Below are 26,059 nucleotides of genomic sequence, written 5' to 3'. Positions count from 1 at the left end.
CGTGACGTCAATGACGCGCGGGACATCAATCATATCCATCACTTTTCCTGCGCATAGAAATATAAACACAATATTAATACCTAGAATGTTTTTAAATATTACTTGCATAGTATTGTAATACTAATATATCAAATATGCGAATTAGTTAGCCTAAAATGATTTTTGTTTTACTTTAAAAAATGAGACATTTTATGCGTAGCCGATTAATATAGGCCTGTATATAGCTTACGATGTAGCCTATTATAATTTAATATCTGACTGGGCTCACATAGGACTATTTTATATAACTCTTAGGAAATAATATTGTAATAAAAAGATTTAGATCAACTGTACGGGCATTTAAGTATTCCTGAATCAGCATTTTAATTCGGAAAGATCTAAAACTCTTCCCTGCTTTTCTCTTGTTTCTCTTACATTTTCATATACTCTTGTAATTGCAATACTGGAATATGTATGTATATATATATATATATATATATATACAGTATATGTGTGTGTGTGTGTGTGTGTGTGTGTGTGTGTGTGTGTGTGTGTGTGTGATTTTTAAATTATTTAGTTAATATTTATGTTATATATTCTTTTCTTTTATTATTATTATTTTATTTTTATTTATTTTATATTGTGTTTTATTACAAGATCAGTTTTGTGGCGTTCTTTAAAGAACATATGCTTTTCTAAAGAACTAATTAAGTTTTTATATGACCGCATTTAGTTATATTAAATCCTTGTTTTTGAAAGTGGAATCTCAGAATTAATTCTCATGCTCATGCGCAAACAGGCTACATATTGCAGCTATAGTAGTTATATACACAAAGATACGTTATAATCAATGAGGATCTCCGGAGCGCAAACCATTACGCACTTGCCAAATCTGCAATAAAATGCTATTATTACAGTTTTAACTGAGGGTGCTGTTGATTTCGTTTGAGGGTGCTTGATTTGCATGCGTGACGCAGACATGATGGGAATATGTTGTTGTTCCTGTAAACGAGGTCGGTGACCCGAGCAGGAATGAGATGCGTTTTACTGGAGGCGGAGAGATTGGGAGGAGTGAGACCATCCACCCTCATCATCCTCTGCTGCCGTCAAGTCAAGCGAAGCAGAAAATGCTCCCGGCGGGCGCAGGGTGAACTCAGCCCGGTAAGACCGACGCCGATGCTCCGGTCCTCGCGAGTCGAGCGATCGCTCACCTGTGGACATGTATCAAGGTGTAACGATGACCGCAAACCACGGACCCGCGTCTTACGAGCCCGGTTTCCTCCATAACGCCGCCTCGGCCGCCGCTTCCCCGGTGTACGTGACGCCCACCCGGGTCACCCCGATGATCACGGCGCTGCCGTACCTCCAGACGCCGCCGCAGAGCAGCCCGGTGTCCGCGCACTCGGGATGGGGGCATGCGGGCGCGGATACGGTCGCCTCTTACAACTCCACCGGAGGCCAGCATCACTCCCCGGTCTCCAGGTTCACGTTCTCCACGAGCCCTCCGTTAAGCTCCGGGGTCGCGACGGCGAGTTACTCCAGCCCGCTGAACGTCTCCGCCGGCGGGAGGGAGCACTACGGGTCCCGGGGTCTGAGCGGATCCTATCACGGCGGATACCCGGCTTACGTGAGCCCCAACATCGGAGGCTCTTGGGCGGCGTCGCACTTTGACGGCTCCGTTCTGCACGGCCTCCAGAGCGGCGGAGCGCCCGGTGCAACGCGACACCCCAATTTAGGTGAGAATTCAGAATGATTTCCAGATTTTTTTTTTTCCCCTTAAACGTACAGATAAATTACAAGTGAAATAGAGTTCACTCAAAAATTGCTAGCAGGCTAAATTTCACCAAAAAAAGTTCAACGGCAGACTCTCTTAAAAATAAAGGTGCTTCACGATGCCATAGAAGAAGCTTTTTTGTCTAAATGGTTCCATAAAGAACCTTAACATCTGAAGAACCTTTCTGTTTCACAAAAGCTTGTCACAAAAGGTTCTTCAGATTATAAAAAGGTAAGAAAGGGATGATTCTTTGACTGAATGGTTCTATGTGGAACCAAAAGTGGTTCTTATGGCATCGATGTGAAGAACATTTTAAGCCCCTTTATTTTTAAGAGAGACCAGATTTAACATGAAATTCTGAAGCAGAAAGACTAAAAAAAAAATCTTGTTAAGCTTATTCCATTATTTTGTTTTATTTACAACTTTTTTTAGGGGTTAAAAATTAATAATAATTTTTTTTTTTTACAGTGATGTATTTTTGGCAAAAGGTATGTTGAAGATCTTAAATTAGGTAGAAATGTTAGAAAGAAATTGCCATCGATGGTTTGAGCCTGATGTGTTGCATGTGTCATTTTACGAAGTTTAAATGAGAATTGCAGGACACTACTTATGATTCATCATCTGATATGAGAATAGAATTAAAACAAACCGAAAGTAAAACAGGTGATTTAACGTTTATAAATGCACTGCTAATTTTGCTTGTTTCTGGCGTGAAACTTTAATATCGACAAAACCCGCTTATAAATAGTAAAAACTAAATAATAAAAAAAGTGTATTATTTTTTACAATGTTGTGTTGTGTTTTGAAACCATCTGAGTGTAAAACTACAAAGTAGGCTAAATATTATTTTCTATTTTCTAATAATCAGTTACATTTATTTTCTGCTTCTTTTCTGTAACATTTGATTATCGGAATAATGAACATGATGAAATCTAAATTAAATTTGGGCATTTATGGGTATAAACATCAGCTTTTGGAAAAATATGCTGCATTTTGATCATTTGGGCCTCATAAGCCGGTTTTTTTATTTTAATTTTTTTATTAACGCTAAGAAACATTACGCAGTTTATAATAAACAGTTTTTTACATAATGTATGTGAGCCGAGAATTTAGATGATTTCACTCTGGTCGAATCAGTCATATAAATATATACATTGCAAAAAATGGCGAGGATCTGAATTATAGACCAAATACAACGCTATTCTACATGAGAAAATGTGCAGCTGTCACTTTAAATGACTTTCACTGTGTGCAATGTAATCTAAAGATTGATTCCGTCAACAAGTGATGTTATATTGAACAGATTACTGAATTGGCTTTACTATTATTATATTATTATCAGCAGGGCCTGATGCATGAAGCTGTTTTGCATTTATGAAAACACTTTCTGTTCGTCTTAAGTTTATTCATGAGGGTTTGTTGTGTTTTTCACACTCACCCAAAACTTTATAATGAAGTTAGTCACAGTTTATCGGAGAGCACGCGACAATCATAACCTCAAACAGATGCTCAGATGATAGATCAATTAATTAAAGGAAAATTACAGCATTACAGTTAAACCAGTTCCCGCAGAGTGTCACTTTGTGTTGATTTAATGCCAGTACATTTACTGATAATTATTTTGCTCGTTTAATATGAATCGTATTGTGAAAATCGACAAAACACATTATAAATAGTCAAAAAGGATACTTTTTGAGAGCATATGCATGGGGGGTATTTTTTCTATAGCCTAAGTATTTAATTTATTTTCTGCTTTATTCCTTTAAGGTCGATGTGAAACTGCTTTTATGAGACACGACACAAAAAAAAAAAAACAATGTTTATTATAACCGTTTATATTTATTTTAAGGCATAATGTTATTATTAGGCCTATATCACTGAAAAAAAATATTAATTGAATTTACTCAATTTATTTAAGGTAAGTGGTTGCAATCAATTTATTTTAGCTACATTTAAATAAACAAATTTAGTTGACTAACTTTCAACATATATTTTTTTTAATTAAATGTAGCTAAAATAAATTGTTTGCGACCACTTACCTTAAACTAATTTGTTCAGTGCACATGCAAACACTAAATGTTATTTTAAGCTTTAATGAAATTGTCAGACTTTTGAAACATTTTGGGTTTACATTTCATGAAGTCATTCAAATCACGAAAATATATTAATCAAACTCTTATGATAGATTTATTTTTTATGCATGCTCTGTTTATTTCGTGGCTAAATAAATGATATTGTTTTATCTGTCGTGTATATGACATGAGAGAATAATTACAAATATTGCATAGACTAAAATTAATTAACAATATGATTCAATTTAAAACTGCAAGCGATACTTTCATTCAGATAAATGAATTTAACAGTGCGAGAAAAAAAAATAAAATAAACCTAAAAGAAAAGCGAATCAATTAAGTTTCTTGTGATCTGTATACATAATACATATTATTCTGTTGTATTCGTTTTTGTTAAAGAATCGCTATATCGAAATCTAATGATCAAATTCAGCATAATATGAGTATAATTCATACTGACAAAAACGGAGTGTAAGTTAAAAAAAACGGGGTTATGTATTTAATTTTTCTGGTTAAAATCCTGTTAATAAGCTCATTTATTATTATAGGCCACTTTTAACCTACGTCGTATATTTGAATAGACTTTATTAGATGATGGTGATCTGAGGAATTCATGTAATAATGATAATCAGTCATCTGTGCCACGTGAGATTTTATTTGCATCCATAACTGCACGCTCATTAGCATGATAAAGATTTGATTAGTAACCATTTCTTTCATTTTATAGTTATATTGAGTCGTTCAGAGTGAGGCATTATCACGAATCTGTGCGCATGATAAATGATGTTTGCCTGAGATATAAAATAAACTACAGAAGCAGATTTTTCATTAAACCTAATAACCGATAGGAATAACTTGACCTTTGTCTTGATCGCGTGCTATTAATAACTCAGAGATGGACTTTAACATGCGGCTGAAAGAAGCTTCACTTCATTTGTCTTTTTTGGGTTTGTTTTCAGTCTTCCGTATTTTTGGTGCTTTTTTTGCAGCTTATAATTAGTTTCTCAGTGTTAATAAGCAGTTTCCCGTCAGTCATCGCAGTAAAGTGTCCAGACTGTGTTTTTCAGAGCTGAACGTGTGTTGTGTAAGTGTTTGACCTCTGCTCATTAAGACTGAAGTGATTGTCCCAAACAAGCTGTTATTTGTCAATGGAGCGACTGATTTGTGAGGCGCGTGACAGGCTTTTGTTCGCTTTTCCTGTCGTGTGGGTTAAATCTCAAGGTCAGCCTGCTGACAAAATAATATGCATAATCACAACGTTCTATTTTATAACTTTGCAAACATTATGGGAACGTTCTTTTCGAATGTTCCCGGAACGTTCAGAAACATGAAGTAACGTTTAAAAAATGTTACATGAACTGAAAAAAAAAAACATTGCATGTATAATACCGTTTTAGAACATTTATTTTGAAAAGTACAGTACATGTTTTAAAATGCAAACGTTAAGGGAACGTTCCATTTTATAATTTTACAAACATTATGGGAACGTTACTTTTGAATGTTCTCTGAAAGTTTTATTCAGGAGAAAAAAAACGTTCAACGAATAATGTATAAATAATGATTTTGTGCATTTTGAGAATATTATTAAATACCAGAGATTGCATTGAGTGAACATCTATTTTATTATTGCAGTGTTTATTTTTATATTTTATTTTGCACAATTTATATTATTGCAGTTTTTCAGTGTGTGCAGAACACACACTTTTTTTTTTTGCTTTGTACTTTTTATTGTTGCTTTATCTATTTTATTCTTCACTGTTTTATTATAGCAGTGTTTATTTTTTTTATTTTGCACAGTTTTTTTATAATTGCAGTCTTTTCAGTGTTTTACAGAAAATTATATATTTTTTATTTTGCATTATGTTTTACTATTGCAGTGTGTATTTTATTGTTTATATTGCACTATTATTATTGCAAATATGTTTATATATAATATTTATATATTTATTTCTTTTCCCTGTTTTATTATTCAGTCTTTAATGGTGTTTAATCTAAGCGTGTTCTCAAAGCATTTGCAACTTGTTGTAAAAACAGAACACTGCGATAAAAAATGGTGCAAAGTAAAAATAAGCACTGCCATATTAAAAAAGTACAAACAAATCATAAAAATGAGCACTGCATGCACTAATAGAATGCAAAATAAATAATAAAAATAAACTCTGCAATAATGCAAAAAATAATAAAAATAAATAATTCAAAAAAACACGCTGCAATAGGTATGAAATAACTTTTTTCTAAACACTGAAAAGATTGCAATAATGAAAAAAATAGTGCACAATAAAAATGAAACTGTTAGCTGTGTGTCTCAGCTCTTTTAATATCTCGTAATGCTCTGATCGATCTGTAATTAGTCTTTCTGTGATCAGGAAGGTTTTTGTGTCTGTGTTGATATGTGACAGATGATTTATGATGCTGAATGAATGTGACAGAAAGCTTACAGCTTGTTAAAGGTGTTTGAAAGCCTGGAGAATGGTTCAGTGAGAGAGATGAATGATTATGCGTCTGCCTCATTTGTCCACATTGGTCCGTGGTTCAGTGTTGTAGTTAAGGGCCCCTCAGGGGCCGTCTGTCATGTGTTTCCATTGATAAAGATTAGCTGAGTTTGTCTGACAGAGACACCGCAGAGCTCCACACACACACGAGCAACAGCGCCTCCTGCTGATCAGGAAAGTCAGCTGCTTTGATTCACAATGCAAAAGCTACACTTCACATTTTGTTGTCAAAAATTTGTGACTCTTTTTTATTTTTACTTTTTACTTTCCACTTTATTATTTTTGCATTGATTATTTTTTTAATCTATTTTTATTTTGCACTTTTTATAATTGCAATGTTTATTTTGCATTATATTTTATTACTGCAGTGTATATTTTTATTTTGCATTTTAATATTATTGCATTAATTATATTTATCTATTTTATTATTTTATTTTTTTATTTTGCACTATTTTTATTATCGCATGTTTTTCTCTGTGTGTGGAAATTGTATTTTTAGTTTTGCATTATTTCTTATTATTGCATATATTTATCTATTCGTATTTTCACTGTTTTATTATTGCAATTTTTTCATAGTTTTTTTTTAGTGTTTGCAGAAAGTATTATTTTTTTCAGTGTTTATTTTTCATTTTATTTTACACTATTTTTATTATTGCAGTGATGTTTATTTCTATTTTGCACTTTTCATTACTGCAGTCTTTAGTGTTTGCAGAAGGTTTATTTATTTTATTTATTTTTTTGGCACTTTTTTTAATTGTTGCAGTTTTTTAGTGTCTGCAACAAGTTGCAAGTGGTTTGGCAACAAAAGTTTTACAACTTAAAAAAATTAATTAATTAATTAATTAATAAATAGATAGATAGATAACTGTATTAAAGCTCCAGAACCTAGATGCTTTTCTTCAGAACCACAGATAAAATGGTCTTTGTGAAATATTTTGTGAATATTAATATGTACGCGTGTGTGTGTTCTGCTCAGAGCTGCTGGATGATTTCGCTGAGGGGCGTGAGTGTGTGAACTGCGGGGCGATGTCCACTCCTCTGTGGCGGCGGGACGGGACGGGTCATTACCTGTGTAACGCCTGCGGTCTCTACCACAAGATGAACGGGATCAACCGGCCGCTCATCAAACCGCAGAGACGACTGGTGCGTTTCACTGACAGCAGCACGATCAACATTTACAACGTCATTCATGTGAAAATACTCCGAGATCTGGGAAATCTTTCATCCTTAAAATCTATGCATGTATAATAAGTAAGTATAGTACATATAATAAGTAATAATGAGTATAGTACAGACTGTACTATACTCACTATTACTTATTATATGTACTATAATTTTATACTTACTATTATGATGTTATTTTAAACCACTGGTTTTTCATGTTGTTGACCTATCATAATTAATAAGCTGTATAAAATGACATCATTTGGAGCATGTCAGAACTTTGCTTCAGCATTATTTATTGTCTATTTTGATTTTTTTATTATTGCATTTTTTTTGCACTTTTTTATTATTGCATGGTATTTTTTGCACTATTTTCTATTATTACAGTTTTTATTTTGTGCTATTTTTCATTGTTTGCAGCAAGTTTAGTTTTTATTTTGCATTACATTTTATTAGTGCAGTCTTTTTTATTATTATGATAATGCATTATTATCTTTTTTTTGTTATTATGATAATGCATTATTATTAAATGTAATGTATTTTTATCATAATAATAAAAAAGACTGCATTACATTTTATTAGTGCAGTCTTTTATTATTATTATAATGCATTATTATTATCTTTTTTATTATTATGATAATGCATTATTATTAAATGTAATGCATTATTATCATAATAATAAAAAAAAGACTGCACTAATAAAATTGAAACACTGAAAACATTGAATAACAAAAAATAATCACTGCAATCACTTTTTAATTATTGCAATGTTTTCAGTGTTTCCAGCAAGTTCCTTTTTTATTTTATTTTGCATTACTTTGTATTATTGCAGTGTTTTGAAGGTTTAATTCAGATTTGAAGGCTATCACTGACCCGCTGGTTTCTGTCTGTCTCTCGGTCAGTCTGCGTCCAGACGGGTTGGTTTGTCCTGCACTAACTGTCAGACGACCACAACCACTCTCTGGAGACGTAATGCAGAAGGAGAGCCGGTCTGCAACGCCTGCGGACTCTACATGAAACTCCACGGGGTGAGACAGACTTAAGAAGATACATAAATATACTCGCTTTGCTCTGTTATTAGTTTACTTCACCCTTTGGCAATGCAAATGTACAATTTTTTTGTGCCAAAAACTCAGTAGTAACGCTGTGTAACCAGCAGATGGAGGCAAAGAATCAACAAAGCTGCAGATCTGAGAGTTTCTGCTCTTGTGTTCAGGTTCCTCGTCCCCTCGCCATGAAGAAAGAGGGAATTCAGACCCGCAAACGCAAACCAAAAAACATCAGCAAGTCCAAACCTGGTGAGTGCAGATAACTCAACAGAAAACTCTTCTCATTAGGATATCAAGTCAAAATCCTCTTGATGAAGATGAATCAGTGATTGTGACCTTTGACCTGTGTATGATTTGTAGGGTCATCTGAGGGTCAGACGCCGTCCAGTGCTATGAACTCCAGTCCCACAGAAGAACCGCGGCCCATAAAGACGGAGCCGGACACTGCATCATTTTACACACACCACAACACATCGATGAACACACCGGTCAGAGAACAAAACACACACACTGTGACCGCAGTGCCGCTTTCTTAGTATTGTGTAATGAGTGTCATTTACATTGTATTATAAATATACATTTTTAAGTATTATAATTATTATAATTACTATTATTGCTTATTTTATTTAAAGAATAGTAATATTATATATTAATGTTATATATGAAATATATTATTTGTATTTATAAATGCTATAGCTAAATATTATAAATGACCCTTTAAATTTTAAATATATTAAATAGTTTGTGTGTGTGTGTGTAAAAATAAAATAAATATAAGAGAGAATTTTTTTAATTTAAATAATATTACTATTATATATATATAATTAGCATTTTTGAATATTATACATTTATAAATATTATAAACAAACCTTAAAATATTAAATATATTAAATAGTTTGTATATATTCATGTATTCAGACATTGTTTCATCTCTTTTATGATTACTGTGCAGTTTATGAGTTCATATCAATTTAAAGAGTACATGAAAAAATATTAGTATTTCTAGATTTTATAAATAGTCATTTAAATTTAATATGTAATTTAATTTAAGCTAATTTATTTAATGTAATCCATAATATTTTATCATATTTATGATTATTATATTAGAAATAACAATAAATATAATACACATACATCATAATAATATATAATATAAATATATAATTACAGTATATGTATTTAAATTAAAATTCATATAATAAAGGCTAACTGAGACTTATAGCACTTGCATATTATTGCTCTTTTGTTGATTTTGATTGCTTTTGGATAAAAGCGTCTGCTAAATGACTAAATGTAATGTAATGTAATATATATATATATATAACTAAAAGTCCATTATTAATTTATTAAATGCTTTTGTCTAAAGTAATTCTTATGAACAAAACTCCAACACAAGTGATAAAGACAGTAACTCAAAATCTTTGCTTTGTCCATCCAGGTCTCTGTGTTTCCGTCTTATATGGGAACTCCAAGCTCAAGTTCTGCTCTCAAACTTTCTCCAAGTGGATCGTCCAGCTCCAAAAGCGAAGTGTGGAACAGCCTGATTCTGGCATAAGAAACGCTTTATAGATTCCTCCGGTGAAAGCGTCACTCCCTGCAGAGCTCCGAGCAGAAGGACTAGTCTATCAGGTGCCAGAGCCAGCGAGCTTCAAAGATGAAATGAAGATGCAGAAATATCTGTGATATGTAGACAATCATGGAAAGATACTGTATGTACAGTGAGACCTGAGCTGGATTCACATCAACAGATCAGTAGAAAACCCTGGACCTGATTATAAACGTGCTGCGAATCGCAGGAACCACAGAGCCTTCGGTCCCAGAAGATCACGAGAACATTAAATAACCTGAATGTTCAGCTTGATGGACTCGTAGCATGTGCTTTACTCATCTTTAAGACATTGGTTTCATTCATTTTAAACCATTTGAGTGGCATTCAGTTGCTATAAAAAATGTGTTAGAGCAATAGTTCAACCAAAAATGAAAATTTGCTCCATTCGAGATTAGGATGAGTTTGTAGAAATGTGTCTCTGCATCAGTGTCTCAGCAATGGATGCTCTGCAGTGAATGGGTGCCGTCAGAATGAGAGTCCAAACAGCTGATAAAAACATCACAATAATCCACACCTGGTCCAAACTCATCCTAATCTTGACGTTTTCATTTTTGGGTGAACTATTGCTTTAAAAAAAGGGCCATAGTGGTGGCAAGTTTGGCACAAACACAACACTTTTCTCAAGAGAATGTAGTAATTGTTGTGGTTTGTTGCAACATTTTTCTCTCTTCAGAAACCATATTTAAATGAAGCCCATAGCACTCCTGCTGTATTTTAATGGATAATTCTCTTTTTTCCTTCACACTACATCTGCAGGGAAACATTCATTTTCTTTTTTATTGTCATGATGAACATTATTAATCATGTCCACGAGCAGATAAGAACTTGTAATGTGTTATTCCTGCTCACATTTGACCTGTCCTTTGTTTGCAAAGAAAATTCAGATTTGTTGCAATTTAGGTTTTTATTTGTGATGGCATCTATTGTCCTGACTGTTGAGTCGACCTGAAATCTTTGCGTTCGCAGCCAGACCCACCAGCATTAGTTCACCCACTTCCTGTTTAGAAAGCCACTTCCTTGAACCTTTTTAAAAAATAACCTTCACCACAAATTTTTACTTCCTTTTCAAATCTAAGAAAATCCCCTTTACTGCAGCTGAGCTCCTTTAAATTTATCTAATTTTTAAATGCATTCTTATATTTATTTCTATATAGAAAACAGGGTTACAGTTTGCCATCTGACAAACTGCTTGTAAAGTCGATCTGAATTTGTGCACCTGATCTCTCATTATAGATTAAACATTGTTAACGTTTTTCATTAGTCTGTAAAGAAAATAGAAAGTCCACATGTAATTCTTTTCTTGTAGCAGCATTCTATAATATTAAATGTATATAACTGTATGTATGCGGAACAACTCACTCCATGTTTAACTGTTGTTGTGACACACAACATCTATGTAAAAATTAGATTAAACTGTTTGTAATTTCAGATTCAACTTTATTCTTTCACAGAGAACAAGGTTTTCCATGTATTTAAATGCTCAGTAAATCTGTTTAGTAATAAACTCAAATAACAATTTAATAATTAAAAATAACTGCTCTAATAATTTTTATTTGTCAAAGACTAAAGGCCCGTTCACACTAGGAGCAATAACTATAACGATAACTATTAGCGAACGATGACGTTCTGTTGCCTTTACAGTTTTTTACAGACGCTAGGACATATTTCTCAATACTTAGGTCACTTTTGCAAAACTCTTCACACAGTTCTCCTAACCAACTTTCAGCTTGGCAAAGCAGTTCATTTCACATTCAAAATGCACTACAACTACCAAAACACTTTATTCAGGTCTCAAATCAACTCATTCTTCCAGAACACTAGCAAAGGTTGACAGCCGACAAACACACTTTGTCACCCACAAAACAATGACCTAAAAAACACTAACAACATGTAGCATTATACAATGTTTTCTTGTGTAAAACAAGGACACATCTCTGTTTATAATTCACTGCAATATATGTTACTGGAATGAATCAGACATGATGCAGGATTCGTCAATATTTTATGTTGTTTATTTATTTTATAAGTTACTTAGTAATTTCAAAATACAACAATTTGTATACACACCATCCACTGATACAGATACAATAGTAACGCTAATCTACTCGGTCTTCTCCATTTGGCCACAGGTTCTCATCCACATCACATCTTATGTCATCTAGGACAATACACCTAGGAAAGAATCTTCTGCCATGCCTGATCCATCCCTGGCAATCTTCTGCTGATATGTCCAGGCATCCAGCATTCATTGCGTCCAGGAGGGACATTTGATCATGTGGATGGTGGTCATAAACCTTCCACCTCCATGAGGAAAAGAATTCCTCTATGGGGTTGAGGAATGGAGAGTAAGGTGGGAGGAAAAGTGACTCCATTCTGGGATGGGCCGCAAACCACTCGGTGACTGCATGGGAGTGGTGAAATGCCACATTGTCCCATACAATTATAAATGTTGGCTGATTCCTTCTCTCTGCATCCCTTTCCTCACCTAGCACAACCCTTCCATAGAGATCATGCAGGAACGCAAGGAGATGTTCAGTGTTGTATGGCCCAATTAGTGGTTTGTGTAACAGCAGTCCATCAGTGGATATTGCTGTGCACATTGTGATGTTGGCACCCCTCTGGCCCAGGACATTCACTGTGGCTCTCTTCCCAATCACATTCCTCGCTCGTCGCCGTGTTTTGGCCAAGTTGAAACCCGCCTCATCCACAAAGATGAAAATGTGGGGTGTTTGCCTGCCTTCAATCTCCATGACTCTCTAAAATAAATCCACAAGGCAACATAAGCTGTTACAGTAGTAAATTTGTAAAAATTATCTTTGTGTGTGTTTGGTTTTGTTCAAAAACAGTTCTGTATTTTATTGTGATCTTACCTGGACATATTGGTTCTTGAGTTGCTTGACATGTTCAGAGTTCCTCTCAAAAGGCACAGTGTACAACTGTTTCATCCTGACCTGATGTTTTTTCAGGACTCTAGAAATTGTTGTTATGCTTACACTGAATATTTGCAAAAGTAACATTGTCTGCCAAGACTCTCTCGAATCTCAGTGAGTTTTATCCCATTGTTTCTGATGACCATATCAGCAATGGCAGTTTCCTGCACATCAGTGAGCATCCTCCCTCTCGCACCTGTGTGAGGTAACCGTTGAGTCCCCAGAAATGCAAAAACAATTACACACAAGTTTATTTACTTCTGTAATGTGCAACTCAGTCAAATGCCCTTGCAGAATACAAGTTACCTGTTGGTTTGCCGGAAAACTCTAACAATAGATGCCACTGTAGAGCGTTGCAGATTTGGCTGCACTCTCTGACCAGCCTCTCATTGAGAGACCATGATTTACTACATGATCAATTACAGTAGCTCTGATCTCATCTGAGACTACAGCCCTTGATCTTCCTCTTATTCTCCTTCCACCACGCATACGTATTCCTCGCCCCCTCCCAGCCACTCTTCTTCCTCTTTCAGCCTCTTCTCTATTTCTGGCTGGGTCCATGTTTACATCACAATACAAAACTATTCAGAAGTTGTCTCCTTTTGTAATGAAATTGAAAGAGTAACACCTGTGTAGATGTTCATCTACAATGAGAATCAGGTGTGGCTGGTCCAATTGTCCAATTGTTTTTATAGCATTTAATTTTGAGATTTAAAATATATTTCATTAAAATATTACTGTAGGAATGTAGCAAATTGCTGTCTTATTCAGTTACATAATACATAATAGTTATTGTTTTGAACATAAGTTTAACAGTTTTGAAAACAGTATGCAAGCATGTGCAAATTGGCCTGTACGAACAAAGAGTTTTGGCAGTTGTTGTGTCTGTGTGAGAAAAGAATTCATGAAATTTGAGAGATGTAGTCATTGAATGCATTTTGTGCCAAAGCAATGATAATTGATCCTCAGTTTAGCCCACATAGACTTCTGTTGTGCTCACTGTGTGAAGAGTTTTGCAAAAGTGACCTAAGTATTGAGAAATGTGTCCTAGCATCTGTAAAAAACTGTAACTGAGTGTCTATTTACACTAACTCCGCCCACCATTGTGTGATTGGTCAGGCTGGTGATGACGTTGAGGGGTATTACGAAAAAGACACATTAAAAGGCGACGACTTAACATCTGTTTCAGTGGCGTAGATGAAAAGAGCGCATGTTTTTTGACGCGATCGACCCGAGTTTGAATCCGTCTTTTGCCGAACTTTTTTTTCTCCCTTTTCAAATCTATAAAAATGAAGGAAATAAACAAAAAGTTGAAAATAAAAGTATCGGGTAGGTGTAGAGAGGGATTTTTTTGTCCCAATAAGGTGGCATCCATTTAATAATTTGAATTAAAACTATAATTTACACTCAATACGTTAGTGCTGTTTTATAATGTACTACAATACTGAGGTGCAGATAATTGCCACTATTTGCAATAAGTAGTATAAATAGCAGAAAATCTTGCTATTTTGACATAGTGTAAATAGAATCCATTGCTATTTGCACATAGTGTAAATAGTATCTATTGCTAAGAAAATACGCTATTTACACTTTTTGCAAATAGCCGCTGCCTTATTTTAAACGCGCCCTGCAGTTTTTTCGTCTGCTGCTTTAAATATTGGAAAGCTTACAAGATGGATTCTGATTGGCTGCCAATATTTTATCATTAATCGTTTGGGGGGAAATCTTTATGAAAGTGATTCCAACAATATGCTTCCTCTATGTTGTTATTGTTATAGCTGTAGTGTACTATACTTTTAAATTTAGTACTATTATATCGTTATAATTATCGTGAAGGATAATCTTTATAGTTACTGGTGTGAACGGGCCTTAATAAATATAGGAGAAAAGCGGTTTCAGAAATATATCTGTTAGAGGCTTACAATGTTCTTGAATCCCATTACATTTTTATTGTAGGCTATTGAAATGTAATAAGAACACATGCAATTCCTAAGCAATATGTGACCTTGGACCACAAAACCAGTCATAAGATCTTTTTTTTTTTTATTGAGACTTATACATCATCTGAAAGCTGAAATAAATAAGCTTTCCATTGATGACACTGTAAAATAAAATAAAAATGACTTTGACTCTGGACCAAAAAACTTTTTTAAATAGCTGAATAAATAAGCTTTCCATTGATGTATGGTTTGTTAGGATCGGACAATATTTGGCTGAGATACAACTATTTGAAAATCTGGAATCTGAGGGTGCAAAAAAATCTAAATATTGAGAAAATTGCCTTTAAAGTTGGTCAAATTAAGTTCTTAGCAATGCATATTACTAATCAAAAATTTACTTTTCATACATATGCGGTAGGAAATTTACTAAATATCTTCACGGAACATGATCTTTACATAATATCCTAATGATTTTTGGCATAAAAGAAAAATGGATAATTTTGACCCATATAATGTATGGTTGGCTATTGCTACAAATATACCTGTGCTGCTTATGACTGCTTTTGTGCTCCAGGGTCACACATGTGCATACACATTACGCACAAAAATAATGTTAAATTACAGACTACATATTAGTCTTATAAGTAATACAGTTAATTATTTTAATGCTTCAACTCTAATGCGTAGCTGAGGTGATTCATTTTCTTTGTATTTACACCATCCCGGTGTTCGCAATACCCCTCAACGTCATCACCAGCCTGACCAATCAGCGCCTCGCATGAGCTCTGCGTCCATCCTACGGGCTACTGGGCGGGCCATCACACCAGTCGCTCTCGCTTCTCATTGGTCGATGCGCCCTAGGCCCATGACGCCTCAGCCAATCAGAGGAGTCAGTCGATCGTGTGAGTGAGGGATTGTCGCCGCGCAGGTTAGCATTGATGCTGTCTTGGATCTCTGTGGAATTTGAATGAAATAGCAGCGCGTGAATTTCAGCTCACCTGTTAAGAAAAGCGTCCTCATAAACACACGGCGAAAATGGACATCCTCAAGTCTCTAGGACACCCGGAAGAACTAATCAACCTCTTTAAATACAAAATAGGAGGCTGTCGTTCTGTTATGCCTAAATTGGATTATGTAAGTAAATGCATTTTGAGCGTTCATCCCTAACATTCATTCCCTGTTCACAATACATGTTTTGCATTTATCTGTCATTATGCATGTCAGATTTTATTAATGATCACTAAAAACACGTATTTTAAGAAGATTAAGCAGAGATGAAATAAAATGCATCAGCTGCAGTTCTAAAGATGTCACTTTATTTATGCTTTTCCAGCAAGCAGTGCATAAACGGTGTCAGCATCGAATGGATTTGATTTAATCCTGGTTTGGAGGAAGGTTAGTTTTAACAGACAGGAGACCCGAGGATTCGTCTTATATAATGAGCTTTGACGACTGGAGGGTCAGACATGGGTGATGATGCTCTGCGCATGTTTGACAGCTAATCCACATCCACATACATACATAGATAGATAGATAGATAGATAGATAGATAAAGTTGTTCTCTGTACCACTAGATGTCGCTGTATCTTTATACTTTTGTTTTCCGTGTGTTGTTTTATAACTGTTAGTGTAAACTGTAATACTTAATGACACATATATGCTTTTAAATCTACATTATAGTTATTTTAAAACTGTATTGCGTCAAGAATTAGCCTGTTTTAAGTGTCGTTTGGGTTGCTTGGTTAATCTTTTTATTAGTAATGGCCTATAAGAGATTTGCATACACTGTAGAAAATGATAAATTGACTTAACTTAAAAAAATTGAGGAAACCCGTTGCCTTAAAATTATTAAGTATATAATAATTGTTTTTTAAAAGTTAAGTGAACTTGACAATTCGTTAACTTATTTTTTTAATTATCATTTACTTAAAAATTTTAAGGCAACAGGTTTCCTCAATTTTTTAAAGTTAAGTCAACTTATCACTTTTTACAGTGTATGCAATATCTACCTATATATTAGTTTGTATAAATGCAATTCGACAATATGTGCGTACTCATTTTAATATATGCCTATGTACTACTAGCCAAAGGTTTGGACACACGTGACTGAATTAAAAGCTTGAAATTAAATTTGTAGATAAATATAAGAACATTCCATGTATGAATTTCATTAAAAATCTACATTTTAATTTGAGTAAAATTTTTTAAATGTAGACTATTTTTGAGTTGTAGCGGATACTGAAGAATAACAGCAACACATGTCAAGCGTACATCTGGATAATCTACTAGAAGCTCAAATGTGACCCTGGAGCACAAAACCAGTCATGAGTAGCACAGGTATATTTGTAACAATAGCCAACAATACATTGTATGGGTCAAAATTATGGATTTTTCTTTTAATCTTTAGGATATTAAGTAAAGATCATGTTCCATGAAGATATTTTGTAAATTTCGTACCGTAAATATATCAAAATTTAATTTCTGATTAGCAATATGCATTGCTAAGAACTTCATTTGAACAACTTTAAAGGTGATTTTCTCAATATTTTGATTTTTTTGCACCCTCAGATTCCAGATATTCAAATAGTTGTATCTCAGCCAAATATTGTCTGATCCTAACAAACCATACATCAATGGAAAGCTTATTTATTACGCTTTCAGATGATGTATAAATCTCAGTTTAAAAAATGACCCTTATGACTCATTTTGTGGTCCATATGAGTTTTAATAATTTTTATTCATTTATTTATTTTATGCTTCGGTCACCACACATGTCCCATACACAGTTATGATGATCACTTTGCTGTTGTTTTAAAATGTGGAAAAAAGTTTGAGTGGGCGTGTCCATACTTGACTCGGCTAGTAGTGCATACTTGCTAAACTGCCGCGGTATTTTTCAGTCGCTCTGAAAACGCTCGTGTGCTTTATCGTCAAAAACGGGGAGGAGAATCAAACCCCAGCCAATAAAAAAAACCCTCAATATGAGGTGAAACGCTCTAATAGTCTGTTGTATACATATCAGATTACTGATAGGCTATATCAGGCGTGCCCCTCTGAAGCTCGGTTTCACTTCCCCTCATGCGAATGAGTTTACTAAGAGTTTAAATAAAGTTTAAAAGTTTTTAGCTGCTTGTAAACAGAAGCAGGAGTTGCAGGAGCTCGTTCGCTCATGGCTGGGGTCGGCGGTAAGAGCGCCGCGCCGTTCTCCGTGATCAAGCGCTCGTTGTCGCTGCGCTCGGTGCTCTCCGGCGGGCGGCGCAGCGCGCAGGAAGGGCGGCTGGTGACCCGTTCTCCTCACCCGCTCCGGACTCACCGACACCCCGCTTATGTGTGCTTCTCCTGCCAGGACTCCATGAGCGAAACCCTGCGGACCTGCTACGCGTATCTGAACCAGACCAGCCGGAGCTTCGCGGCGGTGATCCAGGCCCTGGACGGAGAGCTGCGGTAAGATCCGCGGGAGAGGCGTGACCTCCGCCAGTAAACAGCCGCTTTAGAAGCGCTGCGCTGTGCAGAGAAGCATATGCACATTTTGAACGCATTTAAGTGTGCTTTACTTGTTTGCAAGGTTTGTGGTTATATATAAATGACCTTGAGGAGCATGTGTCTTCTTAAGAAGTTGCTCGAGATCACATGGACGTCAGGAACTTCTGTGCAGTTTTGCAAAGTCTTTTGCATCATGCTAATCTATCATGCACCTAAAACAAACCTGTTAGCTTGCATACTCCATAGCTTACATTTTATAAGTTATAAGTACATGCATTCTCTATGTACATACTTCAGTGTATACACTTTATGAATATATCTTTGTGTGTGCAAAACGGCAGATTTATTTTCAAGTTTATAAGTTATGCCTTATGTAATAGGAGTTATAGAAATCTGGCATTTTGCATGCATTTATACAGTATATGCTATGTATGTATGTAAAACCTGCCTGCTTATATACCTTACGTTCTATAAGTTAGTACATACGTTCTCTAAGTACATACTTCAATGTATAAAATTTATGAATACATGTTTGTGTGTGTGCAGTTATAGAAGTTATAGCAATCTGGCATGCATTTATATTTTTATATATATATATATATGTATATGTATGTGTGTTTGTGTGTGTGTGTGTAGAGGTAGATTAATATATGTGATACAAATGTGCATTATTGTTATTATTAATATTATTTAATAGAAGATATAGAAATATGGAATTTACAGAAATCTATTTTCAATACGTTATCTGGCATTTTGCACACACACTCAAATATCTATATATATATATATATATATACATATATACATATAATGCATAATGCAATATATTTTATAACAGAAAATAGAAAAAATCTGCCATTTTGCATATCTGTCTATTGTATAAATGTATACACACACATATATATGTGCAAAATTGCAGATTTATATATATATATATATATATATGCATGCAAAATGCAAGATTTCTATAAATTCTATAACAATTTGTACTCTAAATTGTAAACAATATAAATCTGCTATTTTGCATTAATGTTTCTAAAAATTGTGCACACTTTGTCTTCATATTTCTAGGATAATATTACAGTAAAACATGTAAAGCATTCATTCAGATATTCGCGGCATGTTTCTGGACCTGCTGTGTTGTATTTATATCAGCTGCTCAGTATAGGTGATGTTTGTTCGCTCCGTTTAGAAATGCATTGCAGATCTTCGTGGGTGTTAAGTCATTCACGTCTCTCACTCAGGCATGCGGTGTGTATTTTCTACCTGGTTCTGCGAGCTCTGGACACCATGGAGGACGACATGAGCATCCCGCTGGAGAAGAAGGTCCCGTTGCTGCAGGACTTCCACACGTTCCTCTATCAGCCGGAGTGGAGCTTCAGCGAGAGCAGAGAGAAGGACCGGCAGGTGCTGGAGGATTTCCCCACGGTCAGTCCAGTTCCTTACAAAATATAGATTTTTAGGATTTTATTGCAACTATTATGTTTTTTGTTTGTTTGCTTTTTTGGCATTATTTTTATGATAATTAAAAGCGTCTCCAAATTCTAATTTTACATTTTCATTACAGTAATAAGATTGTTTTAATAACTGTTTTGTAACTGTTAAAAATTGTACATTATTTATTATAAATTCATGAGTATAATTGTCACTGTTCTCAGTTGTGATTATACGCACACACACACACACACACACACATATATATATATATATATATATATATATATAAAACAAAATGTATTTATATATGAAATATTTAATTTATAAAACATATTAAGAAATACAATATAAATTTGTTTTATAATAACATAGCATTTTTGAACCAACATAAATCAACAAATTTAATTTAGTACAAGAATGGCCATTTATATTTAAATCTTAAAATAAAAAGCATTAAATAAGACCTTTTAAATATTTCAATTTTAAATAAGAAAAATAACCTTTTTATCAGACATATGATTTATTTATTTATTTATTATACCCCTGATATAAACCCTGGTTTCGTATGACTCACTAAAACAGCAAAGAAAAGCAGTAGATTTATTTATTTTATTTTATTTTGACGTAAACCAACTTGAACTTGAGCCACATTTTTCTTCATGTTGTTGTTTGCTGCTTTTGTAAAATGCGGCATTTTTAATTACACTTCTGCTTTTAATATCTTCTCTGTTGTTTATTATTGCATGGGATTTTTTTGTTGTTTTTATTTTATGCTTTTTTTAAAGCACACTTTCGTTCCGTTTTCCTCAGATTTCAGTGGAGTTCAGGAATTTGGGCCAGCAGTATCGTGATGTGATTTCAGACATTTGTCACCGGATGGGTGTGGGAATGGCCGAATTCCTGGAGAAGAAGGTTTCCTCCATGAAAGAGTGGGACAAGGTTAACTTTACACACGTATTTGACGTGTTAATTTGATGTTTATCCATCTGCATGGAGATTTATATACATATAACTCACCAAACCGATGCAGAAGTGCTCTCATTGCATTTTATAGCATGTCTGACATTCTGCATGAGACGTTTGTCATGTGTAATGTTGTAAACATCTGTCCGGCTGTGTGTAAATGTTTCTCCCTCAGTACTGTCATTATGTGGCCGGTCTGGTGGGGATCGGTCTGTCCCGTCTGTTCTCGGCGTCCCAGCTGGAGGACACTGAGGTGGGCCGGGACACGGAGCTGGCAAACTCCATGGGTCTGTTCCTCCAGAAGACCAACATCATCAGGGACTATCTGGAGGACCAGCAGGAGGGAAGGGCCTTCTGGCCGCAGGAGGTACAAACCTTTAACCCTGCTCTCGTCCCATTCCTGATACCTGTTCAATCTACACTGCAAATTAACAATAAACCATGGCAGCTTTGGTTGCCAGAACTTTAGCAGACAAAATACAGTAGCAGTATTTTAGCTTTTACAGGACTGATGTTAAATTTACGGTATTTCATTAATTGATATAATTTTAATGTTCCGTTTAGAATCATAAAAGCTCTTTTGTACGTGTTATTTTACTATCATTGCTATACTTTTATCATTTAAATTGTCTTTTTTACTTAAATATTGAGCAGTTCTGTTAGTTGGTGTTTTTTTAGTTTTTTCTAAGTATGTCTGAAGTTTAGTGTTTTGTTTTATTTATTTAGTTTTAATCATTTTAGTGCTTAAGTTAAACAAAACTGAGATGTTTTCTTGGCAACTAGCTGAAATAAAATATTTTATATTTTCTGTTTTCATTTTAATTTGAAAGCTTTAGTCATTTTACTCTGTTTTTGTAATTTTTCTGTGTCTGTATATTTTTTTGTGTACGTTTGTTATTTTATTTATTTATTTAAATAGGTGCATTTTTAAATAAAGTTTCAGTTTTGACTTGGTAAGTTTATTTAGCTTGAGTTACTGCAGTATTTGAACTTAAACTAAATGAAAGGTGAGAAATATTGGTTTGCAACTAGCTAAAATAGGTTTATGTTTTTCATATTTTATTTCAGTTAATGTTTATTTTTATTTTGAGTAATGACATAATTATCATTTTAATTGTGTGCAATTTATCAAAAACACAACAAAATTACTAAAACTTTAAGCAAAATTAAAAAAGGAAAACAAAGTATAAAAATAAAACATAATTTTGTATTGTGTTTTTGTCATTTTTTTTATGTCTGCATCAATTATTACGTTTTTGTTTGTTTGTTTGTTTGTTTTCATTTATTTATTTTTATTTAGTCCCCTCAAAATTCTAAATAAAAATCCAAAAATATATCACCTGGGGGAAAAAAAGTTACATTTCAAGACTCAAGGTAGTAAGTGTGACCCAGAAATGGAGGGGCTCAGAGGGTTAAAATTGCGATCATGTTTTACGATGCATGTGTGAGTGATGGCTGTTTGTGTGCCGCAGGCCTGGAGTCAGTTTGCGTCGCGTCTGGAGGATTTGGCTCATCCTCAGCACCTGAGCTCTGCCCTGTCCTGCCTCAACCTGCTGGTGACCGATGCTCTCCATCACGTCCCAGACGTCATCGAATATCTGTCCCGCCTCCGCAACCAGAGCGTCTTCAACTTCTGTGCCATTCCTCAGGTCTGATTCATTTCTCACGCTGACCGCTGAACCTTCATCTGTTTATGTGGAGTTTAATAACACTAGAGCACGTTCAGTGGCAAACATTAATGCTATAAGGGTGCAGATTATAGAAGTAAATATAAATAATATGGGAATTGCACACAGATGAATGCATGGTTATAAAAACGCTCCACTGTACAGCTTTTCTATTGCTTTTCTATGCAAACATGCATAGATGCAGTCATTAACTAATATTAAAATTACCAAAAAGATTTACATGAGTTAAAATTAAAATGTTAAACCGAAATAAAAATTTTCAAAATTTCACATTTTCATTTAGTACTGAAATGACTAAAACAAATAAAAATTTCTAAAAACTAGATTGATATTCAAAAAACGAACAATGCCTAAAACGACAAAATTAATAAAACTTTAAAATTAAAACAGAAAATATACCAATAAAAACTCATTCAAAATACAATAGGAAAAATAAGGCTTATTTTATTTCACTTATGAAAGCAGAATTTTTTAATGTTTTTTAAGTTTAAGTTAAAGTGCTAAAATTACTAAAAATTAATAAAAACTAAATAAAATGACTAAACGCAAAAACTAATAAAAATGACTAAAACACAATTTCTAAGACTTGAACGTAAAATGAAAATGTAAAATATAAAACTTAATTCAATATATAATGTTAAAAACTTTAACTCAGTTATGAAGGGAGAATTTGTCATTTTTGTTTTGTGTAAGTGCTAAAATTACTAAAACTAAAACAAACTAAAATTTTATAAAAACTAAAAAGATATTAAAAAACAATAATTAATAAAAATGGCTAAAACGGACAACAGAATTATTCAAATTCGAATGGAAAATATAATAAATAAAAATGATTTAAATATAGAATATTAAAAACTTACACATTTTGTTTCAGGCTGAATTTCTCATTTTTGTTTTGCACAAGTGCTAAAATTACTAAAAACTAAAACTGAGACAAAAATTTAATGCAAACTAAAAAGACATTAGAAACAAAGATTCATAAAAATGGCTAAAATGCACAACAGAATTATTAAAATTCAAATGAAAATGGAAAATATAAAAAAAATATATTCAAAAAAGAAATAAAAACTTACGCTTAAACCTACAAATGCAAAAAAATAGATTTTTTTAGTTTAATTTGAACTTTACTAAAACTGGAATGACTGTGATTGTGTTGTTCCTCCTCCGGTCAGGTGATGGCGATAGCGACTCTGTCGGCGTGCTACAACAATCCTCAGGTGTTTCAGGGTGTGGTGAAGATCCGGAAGGGTCAGGCGGTGACGCTCATGATGCAGGCCACAAACATGGGCGCCGTCCAGAGCATCATTGCGCAGTACAGTCAGGAGGTGCGTCCGAAAACACGCTTCGCTGTCCTCCGTAGTGCAGTCGTTTGCGCCGCTGATCCCTCCTCTCCTCTCCTCACAGATCCTGCAGAAGGTGTCCGCCACGGACCCGTCCCGAGAGAAGACGCTGCGCATCCTGAGCCTCATCCATGAGAAGAGCCTGTCTCCAGCCGCGCTCTCGTCCCGAGCGCACCACATCTCTCCCGTCTACGTCTCGGCCGCCATGCTGCTAGCGGCGCTCAGCTGGCAGTACCTAAACGCCACGGCCGGCCAGCCACCGGGGGGCGCCGACATGCAGGGACACTGAGACCCCGGCCAAACTCACTCTGCCAAACCACTGCGCTGCACACAGCCACCAGTCTGGGAGTCTTAGCTTTCTTTCTGTTTCACTAAAAGTTGTTCAGGTCATTTTCACCCCAAAATCAAATGAGAAAAAAAATAAAAAAATGCGTGTGTATATATATAAATTAGTTTTTATATATGTAATATATAGAAAATATTTTTTTTTCTCACTCACTCGCTCTCTCTCTCTCTCTCTCTCTCTCTCTCTCTCTCTCTCTCTCTATATATATATATATATATATATATATATAAAGAGAGAGAAAAGAAAAAAAATATGTATATGAAGAGTTCAGATGCAAAAGCCTCTAAGTGCCATTTGAAATGTTCTTGTAAAAAAGGCTCCTAATTTTAGGTTCAGTAATTTCACTTTAATGGCAATGAATGGTTTTTTTATTTCACTTAAAGTTGTTCAGGTAATTTTCACCCCAAAATCTAATGGTAACACTACAATAAGGTTCATTAGTTAACAACATTAGCAAACATGAACTAAGAAGGAACAAAACTTCTACAGCATTTATTAATCTTAGTTAATGTTAATTTCAGCATTTACTAATGCATTATTAAAATCACGAGTTGAGTTTGTTAACGTTATTTAATGCACTGTGAACTAACATGAATAAACAATGAACAACTGTATTTTCATAAACATTAACAAAGATTAATAAATAGAGTAATAAATGCATTGTTCATTGTTTGTTCATGTTAGTTAATACATTAAACTAATGTTAACAAATGACACCTTATTGTAAAGTGTTACCAATAAAATAATTATATATAATTTTATAAATTGAATTAGATTTTATAGTTTTTATTAGTTTTATAGTTTATTAGTTTTATTTTATTAGTTTTGTAATATATAGAAAAGAATATATATATAGAGAGAGAGAAAAGTATAAATTATATATATATATATATATATATATATATATATATAGCTTTCTGTGTATTACATATATAAAACTAATTAAATATATAAAATTATACATGTAGTTTTATATATTTAATGACTTTATTAAAATATAAAACAAATTACATCCCTTTAATTTTTATATTTATATTTTAGTTTATATATATATATATATATATATATATATATATATATATATATATATATATTTATATATGTGTTTTACATATAGAAAAGTAAATATGTAAACTAATATATATACACATATGCATACACATGCTTTTCTATGTATTTCATGTAACATTAAATATATAAAAATGTATATGCAAGTACATATGTAAAAACTACATATATAGTTTTATCTATTTAATTAGTTTTTATACATGAAATACATATTAAAAATATAGTAAATTTTTTTTCTCTTGTTTTTGTGGTGATATATGGTCTGATGACTTGTTTTGTGAGTTTCACTCGGTTGTTCTGTGTTCAGTTGTGCGTCTTTAATGGATGTTTATGTAGCTACATTTGAGACGCCCAAATGTTAATTATTCTAAAGTTATTTTTATGACGCTGAGGATTTTCTGTTCTGTTCCATCAAATCATCCTAAACGTCAAGCACACGTGCAGAAAAAGGGTTCGTTCCAGTATAAAATAATCACAGCCTGTCATTTGGACAGAGATTTGTTTGACTCTCAAGCAGCTGCAGAAACCGTTTGTCACGTTAGTTTTGTTGGGTGAAATGTACGAAATTTGTCAAGAACATGTCTAGATCATATTTATCCTAAAAAAAAAGCAAAATTTTTAGACCATTACTATTTTTTGCATTGGAATTTATTATATTAATAATATATTATATTATAATACTTCACAATGTAAAAAACAATAATGGAATTATTTTATTTTATTTA

General features: G+C 33.8%; 3 protein-coding genes across 4 annotated transcripts; 2 read left to right on the top strand and 1 right to left on the bottom strand.

Annotated features, from left to right (window-relative positions):
* The first annotated feature begins 999 nt into the window (after window positions 1-999).
* Window positions 1,000-11,567, top strand: gata4 (GATA binding protein 4). The gene is made up of 6 exons (XM_058756944.1): window positions 1,000-1,715; window positions 7,294-7,460; window positions 8,384-8,509; window positions 8,698-8,779; window positions 8,891-9,018; window positions 9,969-11,567. The coding sequence occupies exons 1-6, from the start codon at window positions 1,199-1,201 to the stop codon at window positions 10,083-10,085; spliced, it is 1,137 nt and encodes a 378-aa protein (XP_058612927.1). The 5' UTR covers window positions 1,000-1,198; the 3' UTR covers window positions 10,086-11,567.
* Window positions 11,568-12,129: 562 nt separating this feature from the next.
* Window positions 12,130-15,267, bottom strand: LOC131527687 (uncharacterized). Its single transcript, XM_058756945.1, has 3 exons — window positions 13,376-15,267; window positions 13,010-13,265; window positions 12,130-12,895 (listed from the first exon to the last, which is right to left on the bottom strand). Exons 2-3 carry the CDS (start codon window positions 13,154-13,156, stop codon window positions 12,236-12,238), a joined length of 807 nt encoding a protein of 268 aa, XP_058612928.1. The 5' UTR covers window positions 13,157-13,265; window positions 13,376-15,267; the 3' UTR covers window positions 12,130-12,235.
* A 635-nt stretch (window positions 15,268-15,902) lies between these two features.
* Window positions 15,903-25,125, top strand: fdft1 (farnesyl-diphosphate farnesyltransferase 1). 2 transcript variants are annotated; one of them, XM_058755857.1, is made up of 8 exons: window positions 15,903-16,143; window positions 18,356-18,453; window positions 19,737-19,920; window positions 20,740-20,868; window positions 21,068-21,259; window positions 22,365-22,541; window positions 23,753-23,905; window positions 23,985-25,125. In XM_058755857.1, exons 1-8 carry the CDS (start codon window positions 16,045-16,047, stop codon window positions 24,207-24,209), a joined length of 1,257 nt encoding a protein of 418 aa, XP_058611840.1. In that variant the 5' UTR covers window positions 15,903-16,044; the 3' UTR covers window positions 24,210-25,125. The 2 variants fall into 2 exon arrangements, with proteins under 2 accessions (XP_058611840.1, XP_058611839.1); XM_058755856.1 differs by lacking the exon at window positions 15,903-16,143 and having other exon boundaries at window positions 17,800-18,453.
* The last annotated feature ends 934 nt before the right edge of the window (window positions 25,126-26,059 follow it).

The sequence above is a fragment of the Onychostoma macrolepis genome, chromosome 20, assembly GCF_012432095.1.
Source record: "Onychostoma macrolepis isolate SWU-2019 chromosome 20, ASM1243209v1, whole genome shotgun sequence".
Classification (NCBI taxonomy): domain Eukaryota; kingdom Metazoa; phylum Chordata; class Actinopteri; order Cypriniformes; family Cyprinidae; genus Onychostoma; species Onychostoma macrolepis.
The sequence above is the reverse complement of the archived record's forward strand: the minus strand, read 5'-3'. Positions and strand labels throughout refer to the sequence as shown.